At 35.0% G+C, this 22,365-nt stretch overlaps 2 protein-coding genes across 4 annotated transcripts; both read right to left on the bottom strand.

The window, feature by feature from the left end:
- Positions 1 to 9,800: 9,800 nt before the first annotated feature.
- On the bottom strand, positions 9,801 to 15,585 carry LOC113715663 (lipid phosphate phosphatase 2). 2 transcript variants are annotated; one of them, XM_027239931.2, is made up of 8 exons: positions 15,287 to 15,585; positions 14,049 to 14,270; positions 13,826 to 13,913; positions 13,608 to 13,717; positions 13,439 to 13,532; positions 11,847 to 12,035; positions 11,692 to 11,751; positions 9,801 to 10,408 (listed from the first exon to the last, which is right to left on the bottom strand). In XM_027239931.2, the coding sequence occupies exons 2-8, from the start codon at positions 14,262 to 14,264 to the stop codon at positions 10,200 to 10,202; spliced, it is 966 nt and encodes a 321-aa protein (XP_027095732.1). In that variant the 5' UTR covers positions 14,265 to 14,270; positions 15,287 to 15,585; the 3' UTR covers positions 9,801 to 10,199. The 2 variants fall into 2 exon arrangements, with proteins under 2 accessions (XP_027095732.1, XP_071927404.1); XM_072071303.1 differs by lacking the exon at positions 15,287 to 15,585 and adding an exon at positions 14,670 to 14,832.
- A 732-nt stretch (positions 15,586 to 16,317) lies between these two features.
- LOC113717405 (putative lipid phosphate phosphatase 3, chloroplastic) lies at positions 16,318 to 21,167 on the bottom strand. 2 transcript variants are annotated; one of them, XM_027242241.2, is made up of 9 exons: positions 21,028 to 21,167; positions 20,845 to 20,930; positions 19,578 to 19,802; positions 18,987 to 19,074; positions 18,702 to 18,811; positions 18,249 to 18,339; positions 17,638 to 17,826; positions 17,444 to 17,503; positions 16,318 to 16,759 (listed from the first exon to the last, which is right to left on the bottom strand). In XM_027242241.2, the coding sequence occupies exons 2-9, from the start codon at positions 20,893 to 20,895 to the stop codon at positions 16,560 to 16,562; spliced, it is 1,014 nt and encodes a 337-aa protein (XP_027098042.1). In that variant the 5' UTR covers positions 20,896 to 20,930; positions 21,028 to 21,167; the 3' UTR covers positions 16,318 to 16,559. The 2 variants fall into 2 exon arrangements, with proteins under 2 accessions (XP_027098042.1, XP_071927052.1); XM_072070951.1 differs by having other exon boundaries at positions 16,597 to 16,773; positions 17,441 to 17,503.
- Between the last annotated feature and the right edge of the window lie 1,198 nt (positions 21,168 to 22,365).

Consider the following 22,365-nt stretch of genomic DNA (forward strand, 5'->3'; position numbering starts at 1 on the left):
TTATTCAGCAAAGGAAAGGGAAATGAAAGGGAAAAAACAAATTATATGGATCTCCTATACTGCCGAATCGCGGAATGAGGAGCTATTGGCTGAAATTGGGCATTCAAGATATGGGCGCCTATTCTCCCGCATTGATTTTCAATGGAATAGCATATGCAGGTATATCATGGTAACGGCAAATGCTGACGTTGTTAGCCTACTGAAAATGCATATCAACCCATCTCGTAATGGAAAATCTTACATTTACACACAAAAAATTTGCATTTTGCATTCGGTTAAATTATTGTGAAATTACTACATTACCTAGGCAAATTTGTTGGCATCGAGAAATTTTGACCATATGACCTCAAAATAATCAATCAAAACTATCAAATATTTGTCTTTCTTGTATGAATCAAATTATTTTTAGTTAGATCTTCATAAAGGGAAGGTTAATTAGGAAGAGTGTATGAATGTAAAGAAGAGTAATAATTGTTAATGTGTAAGAATCTTAGAAAGAAAAGGTTAATTAGGAAAAGTGTAAAATTGTAAGGAAGAGTAATAATTGTTAATGTGCACATATATATGGTAGGTTAGATAGAATTTAGGTATATTAACAAAGATGTTGGTTATAAAAAAAAAAACTATGAAGAAAACCCTTTTTTTTATATGGGGTTTCAATTAATTGCGGTATCATCTCAAAAATATCTTATTAGGTTATTTTTTTGGTACTGGGAGAGATACATTTGACTCTAAATCAACGCATTATTGAATAGAATCCTCTAACCAACTAAAACAAAGCCAAACTCACTAAGGTTAAAAAAAATCATTAAGGTTTTTCCTTTATTATTTGAGTAGCTTTACTGACAATCTTTTCTCTTGAGAGCATACAAGAGCCCTTCCTCTCTTCTTCCACTTAGGTTTTTATTTTCTTTTCTTAGGTTTGTTAAACAGGTAACCTATAGGCACATATTGGGACTTAATTGTTACCTTTTTGAAAAGATTACGTTAAATCAAGAAAGCATCTAAATGTAACAAGCACAATAAATGTAAATTTGAAATGTGTAAATGGTAATCACCAAATTTAAGTGTACTAATCATCCATCAGTGCCTAATTTCTTTCTTTTTCGTTCCTTGTGCAATTGATAGCTTTTATATGGCAATATTATTTCCATAACTTGTGGTGCTACCCGTAAACTACCCTAACTTACACTTTAAATAAGGGCATCAAAGCATTGAGATTCACCTTTGCCTTCTCTGCAACACCTTTGCTTTCTTGCTGATTTGACTCAACCATGGGTAACTTGTTTTGCAAGAAGACAGGTGAAGGGAACGGGGACAATGGTTGTTTGACGTGTTTTGGAGTGCAGCAGCCTATGGAGACCATTCGTGTTGAGAAAGAGCTTAGAATGAAGTCCACGATCACACACCGTTTTCCTGCGGGTTCCAACACCAGTTATGGCCGTTTTCCTACTGGTTACAACAACAGCTATGGTTCACAAAGTAGATATGTAAACACCTAAACTCGGACAACATGGCTTGATAAGTACTTTGGTCAGATTAGTTGCTTTAACAGTCTAGTATTGGGTGAGAATTATCTATTCTTAATTATCACTATGTTACTTGGTTTATTAGGGAAGGATTAATATTAAGGTTTAATAGTTGTTTTACTTTTGTTCTTTGTCTCCTCATAAGTCATGGAATTATATCGTGTTGGCAAAGCCTTTTGACTATGAATATTTGGGTTATGGATTATATATTTTCTTAAAGTTGATCAGCGATCCTTGGAGTTATATTATGCGAATGGCTTGATTCCCTTGAAGTTGATATTTTGTGATAAAAATCTTGTGAATTGCTGGATTTCTTGGGAGGCTGATCATCCCTAATCTTTATACTTGTTAGGGCGTTCTCTTTTTTTTTTTTTAGTTCTTGTTTCGATGATAAAGAAGGTTAATAAAATTGTGTACAATACAACGTAAACACACATGTAGTAAGCAGATTTCAACAAGGCCAACTTTACAAAAAAAAAAAAAAAAGAATAAAATGAAGCGATCAAATATCAATTGTCAGTTTATTAGATATGACCGACCTTTGATGCAGTAATTGGTGACAAAGAATTGGCAAAATTTGAATACGAATTGGTTGGTATTTAATTTGCAACTCTTTTGTTCTCCATTCTTAACATGGGGAAACCTCTTGGTGCCTGCCAAACGTGTCATTGGACCAATCTATGCTTCATGAAACTTTACTACCAACTTCAATGGTGCTCTGATGTTGGAAACCGAATTGTGAACGTTCTTGATTTCAAATTCTTTTTTTTTTTTTTTTTTTTACTTCTTTGGCTCCCCAGACGAGCAATTTTCAGCTTCCTCTTCATTTTAATTGCATCTTCCAGTCTTTGATATCTCTTTTTCCACAAATACCTCTCTAATCCATCAAAGCATCCCAAAGGAAGGATATCCATTTTGTGTTTTGGTTGAGAAAGAGAGAGAGAGATCAGGAAAGTTGTGTTGCATGAACATTAGTTTGAATAGGGCATTATATAATCTGATAAATGTCAACCAAAATAAAAAGTTTGACAAAGAAAATGTCAAAATTGGCATGGAATTGAATCTAGTATGTACCTATGCTGAGTTCAATATTATTATAGCATTGACGGATTCCAACTCAAGTTACATATGTTGCTGCTGATTCAGGAAACGGGCCAGCCAGAAATTATACACAAAAAAAAAAGAGGCAAATAGGAAAAACAAACAAAATTACTAGCTGGGCTTATTTTAGTTCAGATCAATGAGAATGGTGCTTGTAACTTTTGCTGTAAGTATGAGTCAAAATTTGAATCGGTACAGAAAAATAAAAAAGAAACACATTTGACATTTTCAATTTTTACAAACCAGCAAAAAGGTGAAAACAAAAAATTTTTGGTCAAGGCATCTTGACAAAAATTTTTATAGTGATTTTTAAATAGAGATGAATAGGATAAGCTATGCTTATTCTTACGGTCCTTCTTGAGGACTAGATAACCTATGACAGTTGGTATGGGTACTCAAAACCCCATTAAATTGAACTGCATCAACATCCATTATTAGAAAGATTGGATCATCATGGCCTATTGAATGAATTGATGATTTTATATTTATTTGGTAATCGCAGTTATTTTAGTCATTTAGTTCAATATTTGTGCATGATTTATGTAGTTTAAAAAGGGTGAGGGAAACTTTAAAGAGTAAGATTCGACCTTCTGATTGAATGTTCTAATTCATTTGTAATGCCTGCTTCTACCCATACCCATGCATGAAAATACATACATTGCATCATCTCCAATGCTCAATAAATTACGTCTAGCTAGGTAGGTGGATTAAGAGTTTAAGATGGTTATGAAACCCGGAATGCAAGAAATGTTATTCTCAAAAAAAGGGGATGCAATAAACCTGTATAAGTTGTTACATAAAATTGAACATCAGTTACAAGGGAAGCATAAGTTAGACACTGGTTAAACCCAAGAAACCCATTTGAGTCCTTGGGGTGAATTTGCAAACTGCGGCAAGTTCGTCTCCTTTTGATCACTAGTTAAACCCAAGAAAATTTTTTTTTTTTTCAAACTCTGAACATGTTTTGGACTTCTTTGCATTTGGTTACCAAAGGTGTAGCCTTAATTGTTTTCAACATTCTGGAATAGGCCGAGGCAGTAATTTACGGTTTTTCAAAAGCATGTCCTATTTTAGAAGCTTTTCTCTTTTAATTTTTGTAAAGCACGAAAAATGCGTTCAAGTACTGTATTTTATTTTACATTTTTTATTGTCAAATTACGATTAAGATTCCTCAAATCAAGTGAATGAAAATTCTAGATTGATTGGAAATGATGGTCATGATTTTGGAGATTATTAACAACAAGGGTATGTTTCCATGTGTAAATTATAGCACGCAGACTTGTTTTGCTTGCTTGTTTTACAACCTTATAAAATATGGATTAATGTTCTATACACTTACAGTGTATACACTTTCACCATTAGATATATGACACATAATATAAATTTAAATTTAAAACCTAAATTTTGTATATATGTCGTGCATCCAACTATGATAGTATATATATCGTCAGTGTATATAATATTTACTCATAAAATATTGTTAAAATTCTCGATCCATGATTAAGAATTGAGAGAACATAAAACTCTATTTCTGTTAGCCTCCCCAAAGATTTGTAACTCGCACTTCTGCCATATATAGTTTTTGGTTTTCCTTTTTTATCCCTTGTTTGAAAGATGTAGTTAGCCGATCTTTTTGTATCCTTATTTTTATTCAGGGTGCAGTTCACGAAAGAATCTCCTAATTCTCATTCTTTAAATAAGGGATTGAAAAGAGATTTCCTCAACATTTTCTGCGCTATTTTTGAGCAATGGGTAGAGCAACATGTTGTTGAAGAATTTATGTTTTGAGGGGGAAAAATGCTCATTTCTGAATTTGCAATTTATTGTAATCTAACACTCGTATAATTTGGTTTGGCAAGAATTGCTCGGATGTTAGCCTAAATTGTCCGATTATTAAAAAATATGGACAAAATTATATTGTTGGCAAAATTATCTTATGTGCAGGCCAAATTAGCTCATGTCCAATATTAATATGCATTGATGCATAAAATAAAGGTCACAGATATAGAAACAACAACCACCAAACATGAGGCAGCTATAATAACATGACTATGGTTCTTTTGAATCAGATACTTACAAGTAGTGGGATCAGGAACAAGGCATAGGTAAATATTGACCTTATCTGCCATTTCCCCCACTTCAGCTTCTTTGGTTTCACAAGATGACCTGACACATTTGCCAAGAGGACAACCACAAGACAGCAGAACGCATACAATCCCCACGGTGTCAAGGGTTCGGAGAAAGAAGCTACAGGAGGATTTGTAAAAATCCCAAATGTCATCCTCATGGATTGGGTTTGATAGGCCAACCTTTGGTAGACATAGAGGACAGGAGGCAAATGACGATGCCGTGGGAGATAGAAATAGGGAGGATGGAACAAGGTAACGGGCGGAGGCAGAGGCGGACCGGGGACAGGACGACTGAACTACTTACGACTACCATGGAGGATTACGGCTTGCGTTGTGATTTTCTCCTCTAATTAAGAATATGTTTTGATTTTTATGTTTTTTCTTTTTTTTTTATTTTCCCTTCATTTATATTTAGCTTTGCCTTCCTGAACTTAGGCCCTTGTAACACTTTACCTTCTAACCTCCAAATATATACACTTCACCCCTTATGGTCAACTTTTTGATGGGGTTGAAATGAAGTTATATTTTTCATGACCAAAATATTCCTACTTAATTCTTAAACACACATAATAATTGTAACAAAATAAATACCTATTTCTTTAATAGTTGTTAAATGCATCTAAATACAATTACACTATCCATTTCAAATTTTTTAGCAGAAAAACCTCATTAACGACTGGCCAATGAAAAGGATAAAGTATGTTTAGGGGGGGTAAAGTGTTATAAAGGGCTGAATTTAGGGGGGCAAACTGTAATTAATCCTTATATTTATTTATCTATTATCTATTATTATATAATATAATGATGTTTCTTCCTTTTTATAATTCCTAATTTACCCTTCACCTAAAGTCCTATCATCATAGTTACTTATAATCTCTTCTTTTTTTTTAAAAAAAAAACCCCCTTTGAACTTAATCATTTCAAGTTCTTTGGTTTTGTTAAGTGGCCTCATCAACATTTATGTTTCTGTTAAGCAATAATTAAGATATAGGAGTTTAGAATCCTTAAAGAGCTATTTATGTTGGTGCTTTCCGAGAATTTGTGAGATTGTTGGCTTCAACGTATTATGGAGGAGTTTGGTGTGAAAACGGAAATTGGAAATCCCGGCAAGAATGCTCCCTGGTTGATATATATATAGACTTGATCTCCTCGTTTCTTTACCATTTTGTGCTTGCTGCTGCATGAATTTGACTATATAACACTCATAAAAAGAAGACTTTGAAGTGATATCTAATTACTACAGTATTCCTTAGTTGTTTTTTTTCCTTAGCATCTTGGAACACTCTTGAACATTTCGTTTTTTTGATGTTTCCGTCGACTCTCAAGTCTCGATAGGAATGTGAATTACTCCTTAAATGGCCGCCATATTCTCTCTAATTCACAAAATTACTCAACAATTGCCCCAGTAAGCTGGCCTGAGTTAAATTTGAACATATAGTCGGAATCAGTACTTGACTGTAAAAGGGCAATAAAGAACTCAGTTGCCGGCCGATATGAGGAAAAGTTTATTATAGTTGACGGGGCTTCATTCCTTCTCAAGGATGATACAATTTACGAGAACTGTAGAGAAGAATAAAGGCTGCACCTCTAGGTGCATTCACGAGGAGTGAAATAGTACAAACAATGAATTAAACTTGGAGAGTAGGGGATTGAAAAGAAGAGTTACTCGTTCATGCAAGACTCTGAATGCCATCGATCCAATGTCATGGCGTAGACAGTCAAGAACAAAAGATGAGGAGAAAATAATTGATTATTCACCATCAAAGACAATTTGATCAGTAAAGTTCTGGGATGAGGGATGATTGCTGATCACGTGTAGAAACCACTCTTTTGTAGATTTCCACCACAGCTCGACAGTCAACCATTTCATTGGTTGGTGCCGACACCATTGGAATTGGTTTGCATTTTGCAGCTCTTTTGGCTTCATTGCTAACATGGTCAATTCTTTTGGTGCCTGCCAAACGTATCATTGCATCCATATATGCCTCATGAAGCCTTGCTACCAGCTTCACGGGTGTAATAATCTTGAACCTGAATTTCTCAACTTTCTTGATCTTCCCTTCCTTTTGGCTGTTTCTCTTGCTCCCTAGCCTTGCAATCTTCAGCTTCCTTTTCATCTTAATTGAATCATCCAATCTTTGGTATCTCCTCCTCCTCCAGCACCTCTTTAATCCGTCCAAGCATCCAAAAGGAAGGATATCCATTTTCCCTTTTTTTTTTTTCGAATGTGTGTACTAGAACGTGTTTTTGTGAGCTAGATAGAAAAGCAATTCTTGTGTTACATGAAGATTAATTTGATCAGAGCTATATATAGTTGTGATAAACCCAAGTTTGACCACCGAAAGAGATCGTGGAGACTGACTGGAAGTTAGCGTATGGTATGCAAAGTCAAATATTTGTATATTCGTGCTCTGGACGTACCTAATTATTGACTAATTCCTACTTATATTGCCTACAAATTAATTATTGTGCAAAAGAATTGCCTACTTAATTATTGTACAAATTCCTACTTATATTGCCTACAATTAATGATTCACGGTTGCTGAATCAGTACTAGTCAAAATTTTGCTACTTTGACATACCCCAGACTATACTATTAATGTTGAAAGCGAAAGTATAGAAATGAAAATGTACAAAGTGGACTAATTCGTCACTCAAGATGTAGTCAAGACATTAAATCTACTTAACATTTTTTATTGAGTAAAAAGTTCATTACTCAAAGAACTGAACTTGGACCTCCCCATAGAGTAGATTTCCCCCTCCCCGCCTCCGTAGGAATAGGCTAGACATATGCCGTTACGACGAAAAAAAAAAAACAAAGAACTGAACTTGGAAATTCTTCTATACAAGGTATCCTTATGAGACCTTCTAAACTAATTGCACATGAAAAATATTTTATACCTGATGCATATAGCCAAAAAAAAAAAAAAAAAAAATTTTGAGAGATACACGAGAAACAAGCTGAGCAGCCTGATGCTGAATATTGTGGGACTTGATAGCCTACACAAAGAACGAAGCAAAAATGCCTCGGCATATTTCAGAATCTTTAAGCAATGAACACTTTTAAGACAAGTAAATCTTACGGTTCATGAGTATATATCCAAAGGAGTCCTAAATAACATTTTATCTTTTAGATTAATTTTCTATATACTGACTGACAGCGCATGTATTATTATTATTGGATGCATGATACACAATCCAACTTTTACATATGTGTCATGTATCCAATTGTGATAGTATAGCTAGTATCTATAAAATTTACTCGTCTTTCTACCTTATCTTTTGCTCAAATGTTTCATGTTTGACTTCTTTAGGAAGAATTATTTTTTTCATTCAACCTCCTACCAAGATGTTCATAAATCATAATTGGCTGTAAACATCATTCATTGAACAAGTCAAATTTGAAACTCTCTTTTCCCAACAGGGATTTCATCATAAACCTTAAATTTGTCAAGTAGACTGATTTACTTATTTTCATCAGCATCAGTGGCCCAGCCCCAAATGCCCAAATTTACTGAAGAAATCCATGCAGCAAAAATGCCAGTCTCACCCTTGGTGGTGCTTGGCTGTTGTATTTATTTTGTTAGGCTACCTGACAAAATACTCTTCTAATATATCCTCTGGCAATTCGTGCATCAACCATATATGCCACCCTTACTTTAATGCTGCTGACCAACTATTAGGCTACCCGACAAGTGCTTCTGGCCAAAGCACTGTTTTCGTCAAATTAGTCATCTCAAATCTCAATCTTCTCATGCTTTATTATAGTTAAAATTGCACTGCATCAAATTGTCCCATGATTTTTCTTTTCTACAGATTATGCGCCTGATCTGACAATCTGAGTGAGCCCCAGTGGCAAGAAATCCTTTGGTAATTACTGCTTCTAGTCATGCCTTGATATTGACTTGTGCCTTTCTAGTTTGTAGCATTGGAAAGCTTTGGTGTTTGGTCGTACACTAATTTGAATAGAACGATCACAAAAGAGAAAGTGACCCCGTGATTGTTAGAATACATAAAATATTATTGTTAGTGGTTGCCCAATTGTCGCTTTAGTTTCTTTGGCAGAATATGATTTGATTGTGGAAGATTTTATCAGGCTCAACATTTACTATGTATATTTTTCCTTCCAGAAAATAATTAAAAAAAAAAAGCAAAATCACCATGTGTATCATATTCTGAATACGAGCCCTACAGGCCGCCTAAGCAAAATTTTGAAAAAATTGAAGGCAAATGATGATATTTGCACTCCAAAATAATTCTCTCGCATTCTACTTCTTTTCACGTAATAACATGTTAGAAGGGATTGTTAGGAAGTATTCAAATATCACTTGCCTTATTGAAAATGTTAATTTACACCTATTAATTAAGCTTCATAATCACACTTGGAGGAGTGGACGAAAAGACTTGGAAAGAATCCGAGGAGGCAAAATGGAGTAAAAAGCAATTAAACTAATATGAGTTATCAAATCGGGTGGAGAAAATAAAAATTTAAAGAAAAAATTTAACTAGTATAGCTTATATATATATATATATATATATCTTTATAATAACAAAGCGCTTGTAAAGTTAACTTGGTGTTAATTTAGTGTTAATTTTATCCATTAACCCTTAATTATCAAGATAACTACTAATTGACATGACTACCAAAATAATTATCAATTCATTAAAAAATTTTTATAAAAATTAATTTATTTTTAAATTGCACACACATGAGTGTGCCTTTAACCTGATAGATAAAATTGCTCGTTAGTAGCTTGGAACGGTTCACAAATCTTTAACACGCGGTTTTCCAGATGTCCCCTTTTTTCTCTTTTTCACTTCCCCTTTTTTTTTTTTCCTTGTTTTTGGCGGTGGAGGAATGACTCGTGAGTACTGAAGTTTGAGCTGTGTATATGAAAGAGGCTTCTTTCTCCATTGAAGTACCCAAATTCAGAGGCATTGGCACCACTAGAATTTCATGCGAGGCACATTCGTACAACGGAAGCAGCGGCCGTCCTCACATTTACGACAACAACATGATGAAGAAGCAAATCTCAAACGGTTAACAGTAATAGGACTGACCACCTTAAAACATATTATGATAGGGATGCTAAGTTACCTCTATCTCGCACGAACTATTGTTCTCATATCATGCTATTTTGTCCCGAAGAATTCTACGACCATCTACATCATCAATTGATGTTGATATTCATCAAAAGCATCTATCATCAAACTAATTCTAAGCCAAAGCCGAGCATTGGTAATAATCATACAGCAGACAAAGTCAAACATTGCTAGTGCTCTAACGAAGAAAATAAGGAACCTGATTCATTGTATCGCTTCCAGACATATCTATCTGTATCTGTTGTGACTCTACACTTCTTCTCTCTTGGCCCTTTTTTAGCTTTTTTTTTTTTTTGGCAGGATCATTAGCATCTTACATCTACCATCTAACCTAAATTCAGTATCTTCTCCCCCGCTCCAAGTCATCCAGGATTGAGCTTGTAACCTGGGTAATGACTTCCGATGTTTCCACTGCTTGGTCGGGTCGACTGTATACCGTCCCACTTTCAGCTTGCCGCACGGTAAGACTGTTCATGGCATTTGATTCAGACTGACCACCGTTTCGTGACTCGGACAACATCTGGAAATATGCGTGAGGTCCCCAACCTGTAAATCCAATATGAAACGTCTTTTATGAACAAATCTCACATCATAAAAGTACTTTGGGACAAATTCCCTGCCTTCAAATCACAATATGCTTGAATGTGTATATCAGGAATGATTACTTTTGAAACACAAACAGATCGAGTAGCAAAAGAAGGCGGACATCTACCAACAAGACGTAATGTAAACCAAAAAAAAAAAAATGAACTTAAAGCACCAGTCTGTGCATCATCTATGCAACCAAGTGCAACCAAAATGAAGGTGATGGGAAAAACTAATAGAAAGAAAACACAGACAAGAAGAAAGACAATGACAGTGTGGCACACAATATCACAGGATTAGGTGAATAACCAAATAGAATTGGCAATTAAAGGCTCAAGAATTGTCGTGAACAAGCACAGATGAGACAAGAGGCACAATCCTGGGGAATGGATTAAAACGGGCTGTGGCCTGTTGAAAAAAATAATGGCAAAAAAATATATATATATTTTGCCACAACATGCAAGAGATCGGAAGGATCTCATAGATAAAGCCAAGGTAGCATGTCACCACTCAGGATCCCAGCAAAGCAGAAGCATAACCGATGCTAAATCCACAATAACAGCATACGGGGAAAGCTGGGGCTAAGTGACCTTCAAGGTGATACATCAAAATGGGAGCCGTAACTAAGTAAAACTCAATATATCAATCTATTAGGCCTGAAAGCAATCTGGCATTTTTGACAGAGGGCCCGTCATTATATGCCAAAGGACATTTGTCCAGCCAGGACCCAGAAAATGCATGAGCAGCAAAAATCCAAGATAATCATTGTTCATGGCAATTGTCAAGTCCATGAAAATTTTGTAACACATTTTTACTTGGCCATTCTTAACTTCCAATCTGGTAATATATATTTTGAAAATCTAGACAAGAAAATTGAAAGGTCCAAATTCAAGTAGAAAAACTACTAGGTGACAATATCCATCTTGAAAATACAAACTTTACTGTCTGTCTTGTTTCCTTCCTCTATATTCCTAATAATCGCAAACTGAATATAACATAATTGTTAGCATCAGAGACAAATGATCTCGTGATAGCTTAGATTGAGTACAAATTTTATAGGCTGACAAAAAGATGAAGAGGTTCTTCTCAATCTTGTATTTTCTTTTAGTTTCTTAGATGCATGTAAGTTACGATAAGATTGAAAATGTTCCAATAACAACTCATCACATACAAAGCTTGAGAGAGCACAAATATCAAACTGCAATTTTTTATTAATGAAAGTAAGAAAGGAACATAGAGGATACCATCTACATCATATGGTGGTGGAAAAAACTGCAGGTAACAGAACGAAGCAACTGTAATTCCTGCACAGAAAATGACAGACAGAAAAAGAGATAAACATACACAGTAGTGAAATGCACGGTAAAGAACCATGAATATAGATTGCTTTGATGTTGACCTAAAAGACCTCCGGCAAATACATCCTGCCAATGGTGCCAATAATCATCAACTCGAGAAACTCCAACTAATGCTGCAAGAAGTAATGGCAGGAAAACGATGCAGAGCTTCGCAATATGGCCCTGTCGATCAAATGCTCTAAGTTTCCCTGACAAGTACAACGCCAGGAATCCAAGACCAGCAAAGGACGCTAAAATGTGAAACGAAAACCACAAAAGGTAGTTATTTAAAAAACTTCAATCCGTCACATGCCACCAATCATCCTCTACACTAATCATCCTCAATAAAGAAAAGTGTCAACATCTATGTGCCTAAAGTATCTGCTTTCTAAGCTGGAATACAAAATTAGTCCGTCAGAACTACATATTATATAGATAAATGAAATACGGTACTTACTGCTTTACTACTTACTGGGACATTATACAGGTATATATACCAAAAACACCAGATAGACTTTCATGAATTGCACATACAGAAACTACAACATATTCCAGCCAACTCATCCTCAGAGATCCAATTGAGTCATATTAAGAGAAACATAGAACCTCTAAAGAACATGAAGATTAAGACAGTAAGCAAAGAGCAAAAATAATTAGTGTCCCCTGCTCTAAAAGTTTTGAAATCTTCCAATACAAGAAATGCACATTAAAAAAAGTACATTCTTGGTCTTTGTATGAGCATTGTCATGCTAATTTATGGATCAAATCTTCTGAAAAGAAATCAGACATCATTTGGCTGGGTTTTGCCAATATCAACAATGAAAAGCAAGTCTAAGGGACTTCTTTGCCATTTCATGAAAACTGATGATCAGTGATCATTTTTCATCTTACAATCGATAACTATTTGAGAGCATTGCATTTGTCCCAGTTAAATAACGTGACTCCTGCAGGTAGTAAAGTCTTCATTATGACCATCAGATATGTTACACCATAAAGAACGTAAAGAAGAATTATGCATTATGCCTCTTACACTTTTTTAGGCAAAAAAAAAAAAAAAGAAATGTAAAGACTTGAGGACTCATTAAATGCAGTCATAATAATACTTCAGAAGTTAACAAAATCAAAACAATTGAAAAATGCAAATCACAAAAAAGGCCTTATACTTTATTTTTAAAACAGTAGTAACATCCAAAAATTGCTTCAAGAAATCACCTTTAGGCTGCTAAAACAAGCATGCACTTTTCAGAATTATGACATACAACAGGTTCATAGGCACGTAGATATAGACGCCAAACCACAAAATATAGATCAAAATGAAGAAGTATCTACAATCTGAAGGTTGCTCAAAGGGCCAATGATTATTATGTGATAATGCAGTTTGTTTTTATGTTTTGAACTTGTTAATCGAAGAAAAAGTAAATCATGGGGACAGCTAATTGTACATTCAATGTGATAACATAGGTCACTCAATACAATTAAGTCAATGAAACATTGTTAAAGAGAGTGAACTCTAAAATCATTACAGCACAACAAGAGGAAAAATATAAGCATACATAAACACCACCATGTTAAAATTATCAGAATCCAAGGACATGGCAAACCAGAAATTAATGATAAAGAAAACATCCATGCTACATGAAATTTCAGAACGTACCAGAAGTGTGACCACTGGGGAAACTTTTGTGCCCTTCTTTAATGACACTCTTGAGTCCAGTGCATCGGACATCGCCTGTGACAGGATGAAACACCTGGAAATGTGCATATTTAGCCAATTGTAAAAAATAAGACATCAAGGTAAATAAAGACATTTCATCAGCACTTACCCCTTTTCCATCAGGGAAACATCGCCAAAAGAAATCAGGACGAGGCCGCCCAACAGCATCTTTTATGGCATCAGTTATAACTGCTGTGATCAGAACAGAAAACAAAAGACCTGGATATGCAAAAACAGTTAATCAACATTAAATTGGTTAGAGACCTGTTGATGGAATAATTACAAATGAGAAACAGAAAGGGAATACTCCAAGGGCAAGAAAATTACCCAAAACACCTTGGTGCAGATCATAGACATTCTTTCTAATGAAATAAAATACAATAATCACAATAAGAGGCATTATGATTGCAATGATCTGTTCAACACGGGAAAAAGGTATAATTGAGAATTAGAAGTGCACCATATAAATGCCAAGATGAACGAAAACCATAAAATCTATCTGGATAAAATAAGCTTTTATAGGGATCATATTCTAAACAAAGAAACATACCGGGACAGCCCAGAGAGGGATGGTATTATCTTTCAATGGGTATTTGAGATCTGTCATCATATCAGCACCAACAAAACGATGGAAAGGCTCTATCACATTTAACCCTATCTCTATCGCCACCAGCAGCAAAAGAATAAGCCAATCACGCATGTGAAACCTAGCTACTTGAGCTCCATGGGTTCGAATTGTTTGAGCACCTAACTGAATTTCTGGCATCTTTCACTAATGAACAGATATAAAACACTCATTAGTTGCAATTGAACAAAATGTAACTATCCAAAAAGTTTGCAAGTGATAACTAAAATGTAAAACATTATGTATAAGTTTCAAATTACTACACCCTTAATAATCAACATGCACTAGGAGTTAGAATCACCACTGGCTAGAATTTAAGACCTAGATGGCAGATTATCAACTAATTAAGTAGCTTCAAATGACTATACATCCCGTGTCAGAGTACTCTACGCACAGAATCAAGATAACAGTCTCTGCCTAAGCAAGAACCAAGAATCTCAAGGATTTGTGCAGTTCGATCAAGTAAACAACGGACGGACAACAAACACACGGAAAAAGGGTTTTGATAACAACATACTATCCTAGGATGCCTATTCCCTATCTCACCTGAAAAAGCTACTTCCTAGCTTCTAAACCTTAATACAGCCTCGTAGTTAGACATAATGCTTAAAAAAATCACGCCTTTGCAAGCAAGCCTTGACACTGCTAGTAAAATTGCATGATATTAGAAACACTAACATAAGTCACAGAATTGGAAGATATAATATACGAATCCAAAAAAAAAAAAAAAAAAAACTAGTTCTTTACCACTTAAATTTCGACAAAAGTAAAACTACAAATATTTCATTGTTTACTACAAATTATTACATTTTGCTCAATCAACTTATGCATGATTGTTTCTCATCATTTGCTATCTGTTTCTACACAATAAAACCACAAAAAATAAGAACAAAAATAGATATAAATAAGTGAGAATTTCAAGTTACTTTCGATCATTTGTATAGATTTTTATCACTAACAGGAAAAAAGAAAGTAAATAAACAGCATTTTCCTAATTCCGAATTTCAAGAGAAATGTAACAAGCATGAATTTTACCAAATACATTGCACGGTATATATCTGCAAAATGCCGAACCTTTTGCTATTTCTAATGATAATTTCAAACTAATTAAAACGCAAAAAAAAAAAAATGAAGGTAGGTAAAAAATCAGAACTCGAAGTTACCTCAAAAAATGCGACAAAATGTCACCGTTTGCTTGTGCTCGAGTCAGAAAGCCAGTGCGTGACTGTGTGTGATTTTTGAAACGCTTCACTACTGAGTACTGAGTTGTGAGAGAGAGAGAGCTTTGAACTTCTTTTTTTTCTTCTGATTTTTGTTTGTTTTGGATAAGGAAAGAGTATTAATTTAGTAAAGTTAATAACAAAAAAAAAAAAAACAGAAATAATCTATTGCCACTGCGGAAGCTGCGGCCAGGGGGTTTCTTCAATTCTTCTTCTCTAGTCAAAAGGCAAAGAAGGATGTCCAGCTGATGGTGACAGAAAGCGTAGGGAATTTTGATTGTTTTATACTGGAAGCAAAACAAAAAAGCATATGAATTATTATGCTGCTATGTCCCTTACTTTTTGGATAATTACATATGTTTCTCATGTTCGTTTTCGACATTACACTAACATCCCTTTGCCTTTTTGTATTTATGAAATTCTCGTTTATGGTTTTAGATAAGTCCTAATAACAATTTTTAACATAATTAATTACTTTTGTGAAAACACAATGTTCAATCACAACAAGTGTTAACGTTGATCCTCAATTTTATCAAAAATTCTTGTTTGTTGTTTTAGATAAGTTTTGATAACAAATTTTAACATGATTAATTATTTTCATGAAAGCACAACGTTCAATCGAAATAAGTGTAAATTTCGATATTCAATTTTATAAAAAAAAATAAAATTAGTTTTCATGGTAATCAACAATTACATAAAGTGTCCTTTCTTGCATATGTGAGTTGTTAGCCATGTGGGAAGGCATAGAACTAGAGGAACAGTTTCATGATACTTGGAGTTGGCATTAATTACAAGTAATACCCATCAGTCCCACATGGAACCAGAATTCAAACAAATTATTGTTCAACAAAAGTAACAGGAGTTGATGAATGTTTGTCCTGAGACCAAGTATTGAGTTGTTGCTTACAGTGCAGAGATGGTAACACAAATCAAACAAAGAATATGATCATGTGTACAGATAATTTAGCCAAGAATGCTAAAAACCATACTGCATTTCTAGCTTTACAACAGCAGTCAAGAATTCAGGATGAACAAGTTCCAACAAGTGCATGCAGATATACAACCTAAACATTCACAAGAAGTTAAAGCTACAAAGACATATATGGAGCTGCAAAGACAGGACTTTTGAGTAAAAGTGTAGCAAGTGAACTAGCTTGCTTGTATTCAAACTAACTATAACCCAAAAACTTGGAGAAAGGGAATTGCATATAAAGCTCTAATTTCTGCCTCGCTCCAGATCAATCGTATGTAAGTTTGGATCTTGTTCTTTAGATGGATTTTGACTTAAGCTTTGTCGATCCACAACTTGCACCTCCATGCTTTGCGTATTGAATACAGGAGGTGGAGGAGATAAGTGTGATGGATTTGTACGGGACGACTCATCCACAGCTCGGAAATATGCATAAGTTCCCCATCCTGTAATCAGCATATACCCAGGTAAACAATTGGATATCTCAAAGTGACATTCGAGGAAAATAGAGAAAATGATCTGGCAGCATTGTAGCAGAATTTCCCTAAAAGAAAGACATGTCAATCCAAGAAGCTTCTCTTTTAGATAGCAAAATAATCAAAGCAATATAGTGCATTACTTAGCAGAGAATTCAGCTGCATAAACACCTTGTGCAAGAAAGGTCAACAAAAATCTTTAGAATTTCTAAATCCTAGAGCTGTTCCATGTAAAATCAGCTTGCACTTCCTAGGATGGCAAAATTTTAGAACTAGAGTGTTTATTTAAGTCAGCCGGTGCTTTAAATGTTAGTTAATATAAAGCTTTGGCCATTGTGAACTCTTGCAAATGTATCCAACACTAGAGCAAGTTAATTCTTTCTTTCTCCTAACTACTCATGTTCGTGGAATTTCACCATCTGTAGCCAAGAAAATGTTGACTTGATCACCTTAAAGTAGCTATAAAGCCATTTTACACAATGTCTGCAGTTGAATAAGCATAATAATTGTCCATATATTTTCTCAAACAAACAGAAACACCGAGTTATAGGAAGATACTATGTTATTCCTAGTGTTTATGTGAACCAGTGTATTGCAAGTAAAAGAATCTATTTAATGCATAAAAGCAGTAGAAAGCACAAACAAACACGTTACCTTGTAGGTGATATGGAGGTGGAAAGAACTGCAGATAGCAAAAGAATGCAACTACAAGGCCTGAAAAAGTAAATCACATAGAACCCGAGTCATTCCCACCAGTTTTTTTTTGTTTTGTTGTTTTAGGGGGGGGGGGGGGTGTGGAGCAGAAACTTATTAGCCTTTTTAATACCACAAGGCACTGGAGAACAAACCTATGAGACCTCCAGTAAACACATCCTGCCAATGGTGCCAGTAGTCATCCACACGAGAAACGGCAACAAGAGCTGCAGCAAGAAGGGGAAGAAAGACAATGCACAGTTTTGCAACATGCCCTTTACGATCAAATGCTTTAATTTTTCCTGCTAAGTACAACGACAGGAAGCCCAGACCTGCAAAAGACCCTGCAAACCATTCTACTTAAGAAGGTGCACTGCTAAGAATTTTCAAATGTCAGTCTTCCTGAATTTTCCAAATTTATACTCCCTCCATCCCACTTTGATAGTCATGTATTCCTTTTTCATCTGTCCCAAATTGTAGTCCACTTTCCAATTGAAGAATGTAGTTGTATTTTAATTTTTCTAAAATACCCTTATTCAATGTAAGTAGTTGTTACTATAAACCTACCCCATTTAATAAGAGTTGATTCTTTTTTAACCATCAATTCAAGTTCCCATAAAGTTGTACCATATTTAATGTGAGGGTATTTTAGGAAAATAGCAATCTAAATTTACTTTTCCAACAAAGTTTTTCTTAAACTGTGTGAAAAAAGAAACATGACTATCAAAGTGGGACGGAGGGAGTATCAGGTAAATCAAGTCCTTACATGAAGTGTGGCCACTAGGGAAACTCTTATGTCCTTCCCTAATATCGCCTGCGTCACCATGGCAAATTACATTGCCCCATTTATCATATTTCTGGGGGAGAAAGTGGAAATATCAATCAAGTATCCTACTGAAATTGGATATTGAATTACAAAATTAAAATACTAAACTTCTTGGAATATCTTTTACTCTGATCATAGCACAGAAGCATATTCAACAAGACTAAAGAATATTGGAAAAGAAAAGGTAATATAATGGTGAAGTTGAGAATTTAGATTGATAAAAAGTTTAAATAAGCCATTGCAATGTACTATCCATCCTAGACACACATATTTGAGGTGGAATATAAGAACAGAAACAAGCAGTGCATTGCCCGTGCAAAAGTTAGATCATCATGACAAGTAATCTATTGAAGAAGCCTTTTGGGTAAATCTCATTAACAAAGATGTGATTACTTGTGCTCCGTCTGGAAAACACCGCCAGAAGAAGTCCGGTCGAGGTCGGCCTGTTGCATCTTTTATTGCATCGGTGATTACAGCAGTTATTAGAACAGCAAATAACAGCCCTGCAATTAGCCAATAAAAATGCTTTTCCTTGATGAAGATATAGATACAGTTGGCAAAACAAAGGAGACTAACATAGTCACAGGAAGGAAGAGAGCGTAGAACCATAGAAGTGAATAATGTTCCATCAATTTTTTAGGAAGTGAAAGAAACAAGAAAACTTGAAAACGTCATTACCGAGGATACTGTGGTGCAGATCATAAACATCTCTCCTGCGAAGATAGATGACAAGAAAAATGGCAATAGGCAGCAACACTGCATACAACTGATTTAACAAAGACAAACATTTGCATTAGTTCCACTGGCAAAGAGATGAGAAACTACTTGTCACATAAAACAAGCCTTGCTACCAATCAAAACCAAACAATTTGTTCTAGGGCTTATCTAAATGCACGAATTAGCGACATAGGCTATCTAAAATAAGATATAGTGTGGTAATGCTAATTTAGTGCAATGTACTAGCTGATTAAGGACATAAGAATCTTTTAAAAAGCAGAATTTTCAAGACTAAGAGCATCATCCAGAACTCCTGATATGCTAATACTCATTTTTACTAAGACTTCTGCAGAACTAGAAAAAAATACACTTCTTAAAAGATCGGCACATTTTGGTGAACAATTTTCCTGATATTTTAATACTTATTTTTACTAAGACTTCTGCAGAACCAGAAAAAAGTACACTTCTTAAAATATCGGCACATTTTGGTGAATAATTTCCTTATCATATTCACGTCCCATAATTAAATAAGCAGGCTGATCAGATACTCACAGGAACAGCCCATATAGGGACTGTGTTTTCCTTCATGGGGTACTTAAGATCAGTCAACATATCCTGCCCGACAAAGCGATAGAACGGGTGTATGATATTTAGAACAATCTCCAATATGATGAGCAGCAACAATATAAGCCAATCATGCTTGTGGCTCTTTGCAACCGTAGCTCCATGAGACTTTATGGTATGTGTGCATCCAAGCTGAGCCTCACCTTCTCTGCCCTGTTTGATATTGTATGATCAATTAAAAGTGCATTAATAAAGAACAGCAAGTTAACAAATAAAGATGCCAGAAAGCAAAATTAGCAAATAGAGCCTACATATCTTTTTAGTTTAGAACTTTTTTTTCATCATATTTCAAGTGATAACCTCAAAGAAACTATTAAAGCTGCAATACAGCTCATACAGTTAAAGATCAGAATGCTAATGAACACCGCATTAGATCATAATCACTCCAAGGATGATGTCTAGGCGGTTGAATTAAAGCTTTCACTCCCGCATTCTTATTCTTAAGTCACGGCTTTGAGCAGCATCGAACTACAACATAAAATTCACATAAATCCCTAAAACATGCATGAGATTCAAGGCTGTGCCAGGACAACATTAGAGAATGTTGCTCGAGTTGTGTTCCAAAGACAAGGTTATTCATGGAAGCATATATAATTCGACAGTGAAAAAATAAACTAGCCTTCATTTGAAACAGCCCTACTAAGCGGTAACATGCCTAGCTTCAAATTTCCCCGACCATTTCCACCTAAATATTCCAAAAACAAGTTCTTCTAACGAGAAACAATTTTCATCCTTATCTGCTGACCAAATTTGCTGTTTAACTAAACTTCCTCCACTGACTAGGAGATATTCACCAAATGTAAAGTATAACCGAAGCAGCTTTCCAAAATTTGATAACATACCATTCTCTTCTCTCTCTGTGAACACATTCCGAAAGTAGCACTCTAATTCTGAGTATGTACAACTCACACTGTCCTAGTAGATAATCCATAAATAGGATTAAAACTTTCACTTAATTCTTTTTATTAAGTAATTATTTAAATGTCTTCCGCAGCGGAAAAAGGACAACTTTTGGAATATCCACGTATTCCAAGAAGAAAGACAGGTCTATGAATATAGTCAACGCGTTATCTGCATATATACATATATATAAGCAAATCTCCAGAAGAAAATGCTTTGTTGGCATAATTGTGATCTCATTAAGAAAAAGAACCCAAAAAATTTTTGGAAAAGAAAAGGAGAAGGACAAACAAACCTGTAACAAACTCCCAATCGAACCAAAGGATATCACATTTCTCCAAGCCATGACGAACCCCAGAAGCCTACAGATTCTGAGATTCTCTGCAAGAATTCAGACACACACAAACGTAGAGTCAGATTGCAAATCTGCTAGCAACTTTGCTTTTAAGGTAACAGAGACTGTAAAACAAGTACTCACATGAGGACAAGAGACAAAATTCTATCCCTGAATGTTAATGAATCAAAAACAAGAAAGCAAAAAAGCTTTCAAGGATCTAAAGCGATTATAAGGCGATAAGCAAAATAGTTAGTGCTCTATTTCCTTTTGGCAGATATTTTTTTGGGGGGGGCGATCAAGAAACTGTTCTAATGGGACCCAAACAGCGAACCAACAAAAATTTCTGTTTCCAACTGATAATTATGTTGAAAACTTGGAACACAACAATCTTAGTTGAGATAAGAATGAAAGAGAATTTAAAGGGAAATGAATTTAGCGGGCTAGTGGGGTAAGAGGGAAGGATACTACAAAAGCGAGAGCTTTTTGATTAAATTATCTGATAATGTCAAACTGATCTCAGCCGTTGCGTCTGTTGAAGCTGAACTCAAATTTGTACGCGGTTTGATTTTTGATTTCGAATGAGGAGAAACTGTTTTTTTTTTCTTCTTTTATTGAGAAGACGACGTCGTGGCATGATTTGAAAAATAGTAAGACATAGATGACGAGCATCTTTGACTATAAAAGGAAAAAAAAAAAAAAAAGGCTCAGAATTACAACACTTTTTTCGGGAAGAAAAAAAGGGAATAAAAGAGCTTGGACTTTGTATGAGAATTTGTGGCAATGCTTTCGCGGAAGGGGAGTCTGCTGAGAAACCGATGCAGGCTTTTTCTTGGAAGGATTGATGTGTGTGTGTTGAAGCTCAACTGGGGAAGGCAGATGTCCGAAATCAATCATTTTGGTCTTACGAGCAATTGGATATTTGGATCGTTACTTGCACGGCAAAAGTAAGCGTTTAATGGACATTTGGTATTTTGGTGTAGGATGAGCTAGCTACATTCACACCACTTTATTTTAAATTTATATTTTGATGCATTAATGCTTTAGCTAAGTTTTTATATCGCCGCGCCCACGGAATTGGTCCAGTGGTAGCAACGATTCTTTGAAATGCAAAAGGCTTGGGATCGAAATTGCTCCTAGGAACACTTTGTGAGTCGCTCGGGTAAACGTTGTGTGGGGCCGCGACGTTGCCCTACGATTTAGTGTGCCAGCTCGGGTCCAAAAAGTTCAAATCGGAATATGTTTCAGGTTACTGAAAAAAAAAAGTTTATATCACCTGTAATGAAGGTGTGAAGCTATATAAAGTATGAATATAGAATGCAAGAATCTAAAATAATGTTTCAAATTTAAATATTGGTCAGATGGTTCGAATCGAAGCATGTTTCATGTTACTAAAAAAAAAACAAAGATTTATATCGCCCATAATGAAGGTGTGAAGCTATATAAAGTATAGATATAGAATGCAAGAATCTAAAATAATAA

This window comes from Coffea arabica, chromosome 11c (assembly GCF_036785885.1).
Source record: "Coffea arabica cultivar ET-39 chromosome 11c, Coffea Arabica ET-39 HiFi, whole genome shotgun sequence".
Classification (NCBI taxonomy): Eukaryota; Viridiplantae; Streptophyta; class Magnoliopsida; order Gentianales; family Rubiaceae; genus Coffea; species Coffea arabica.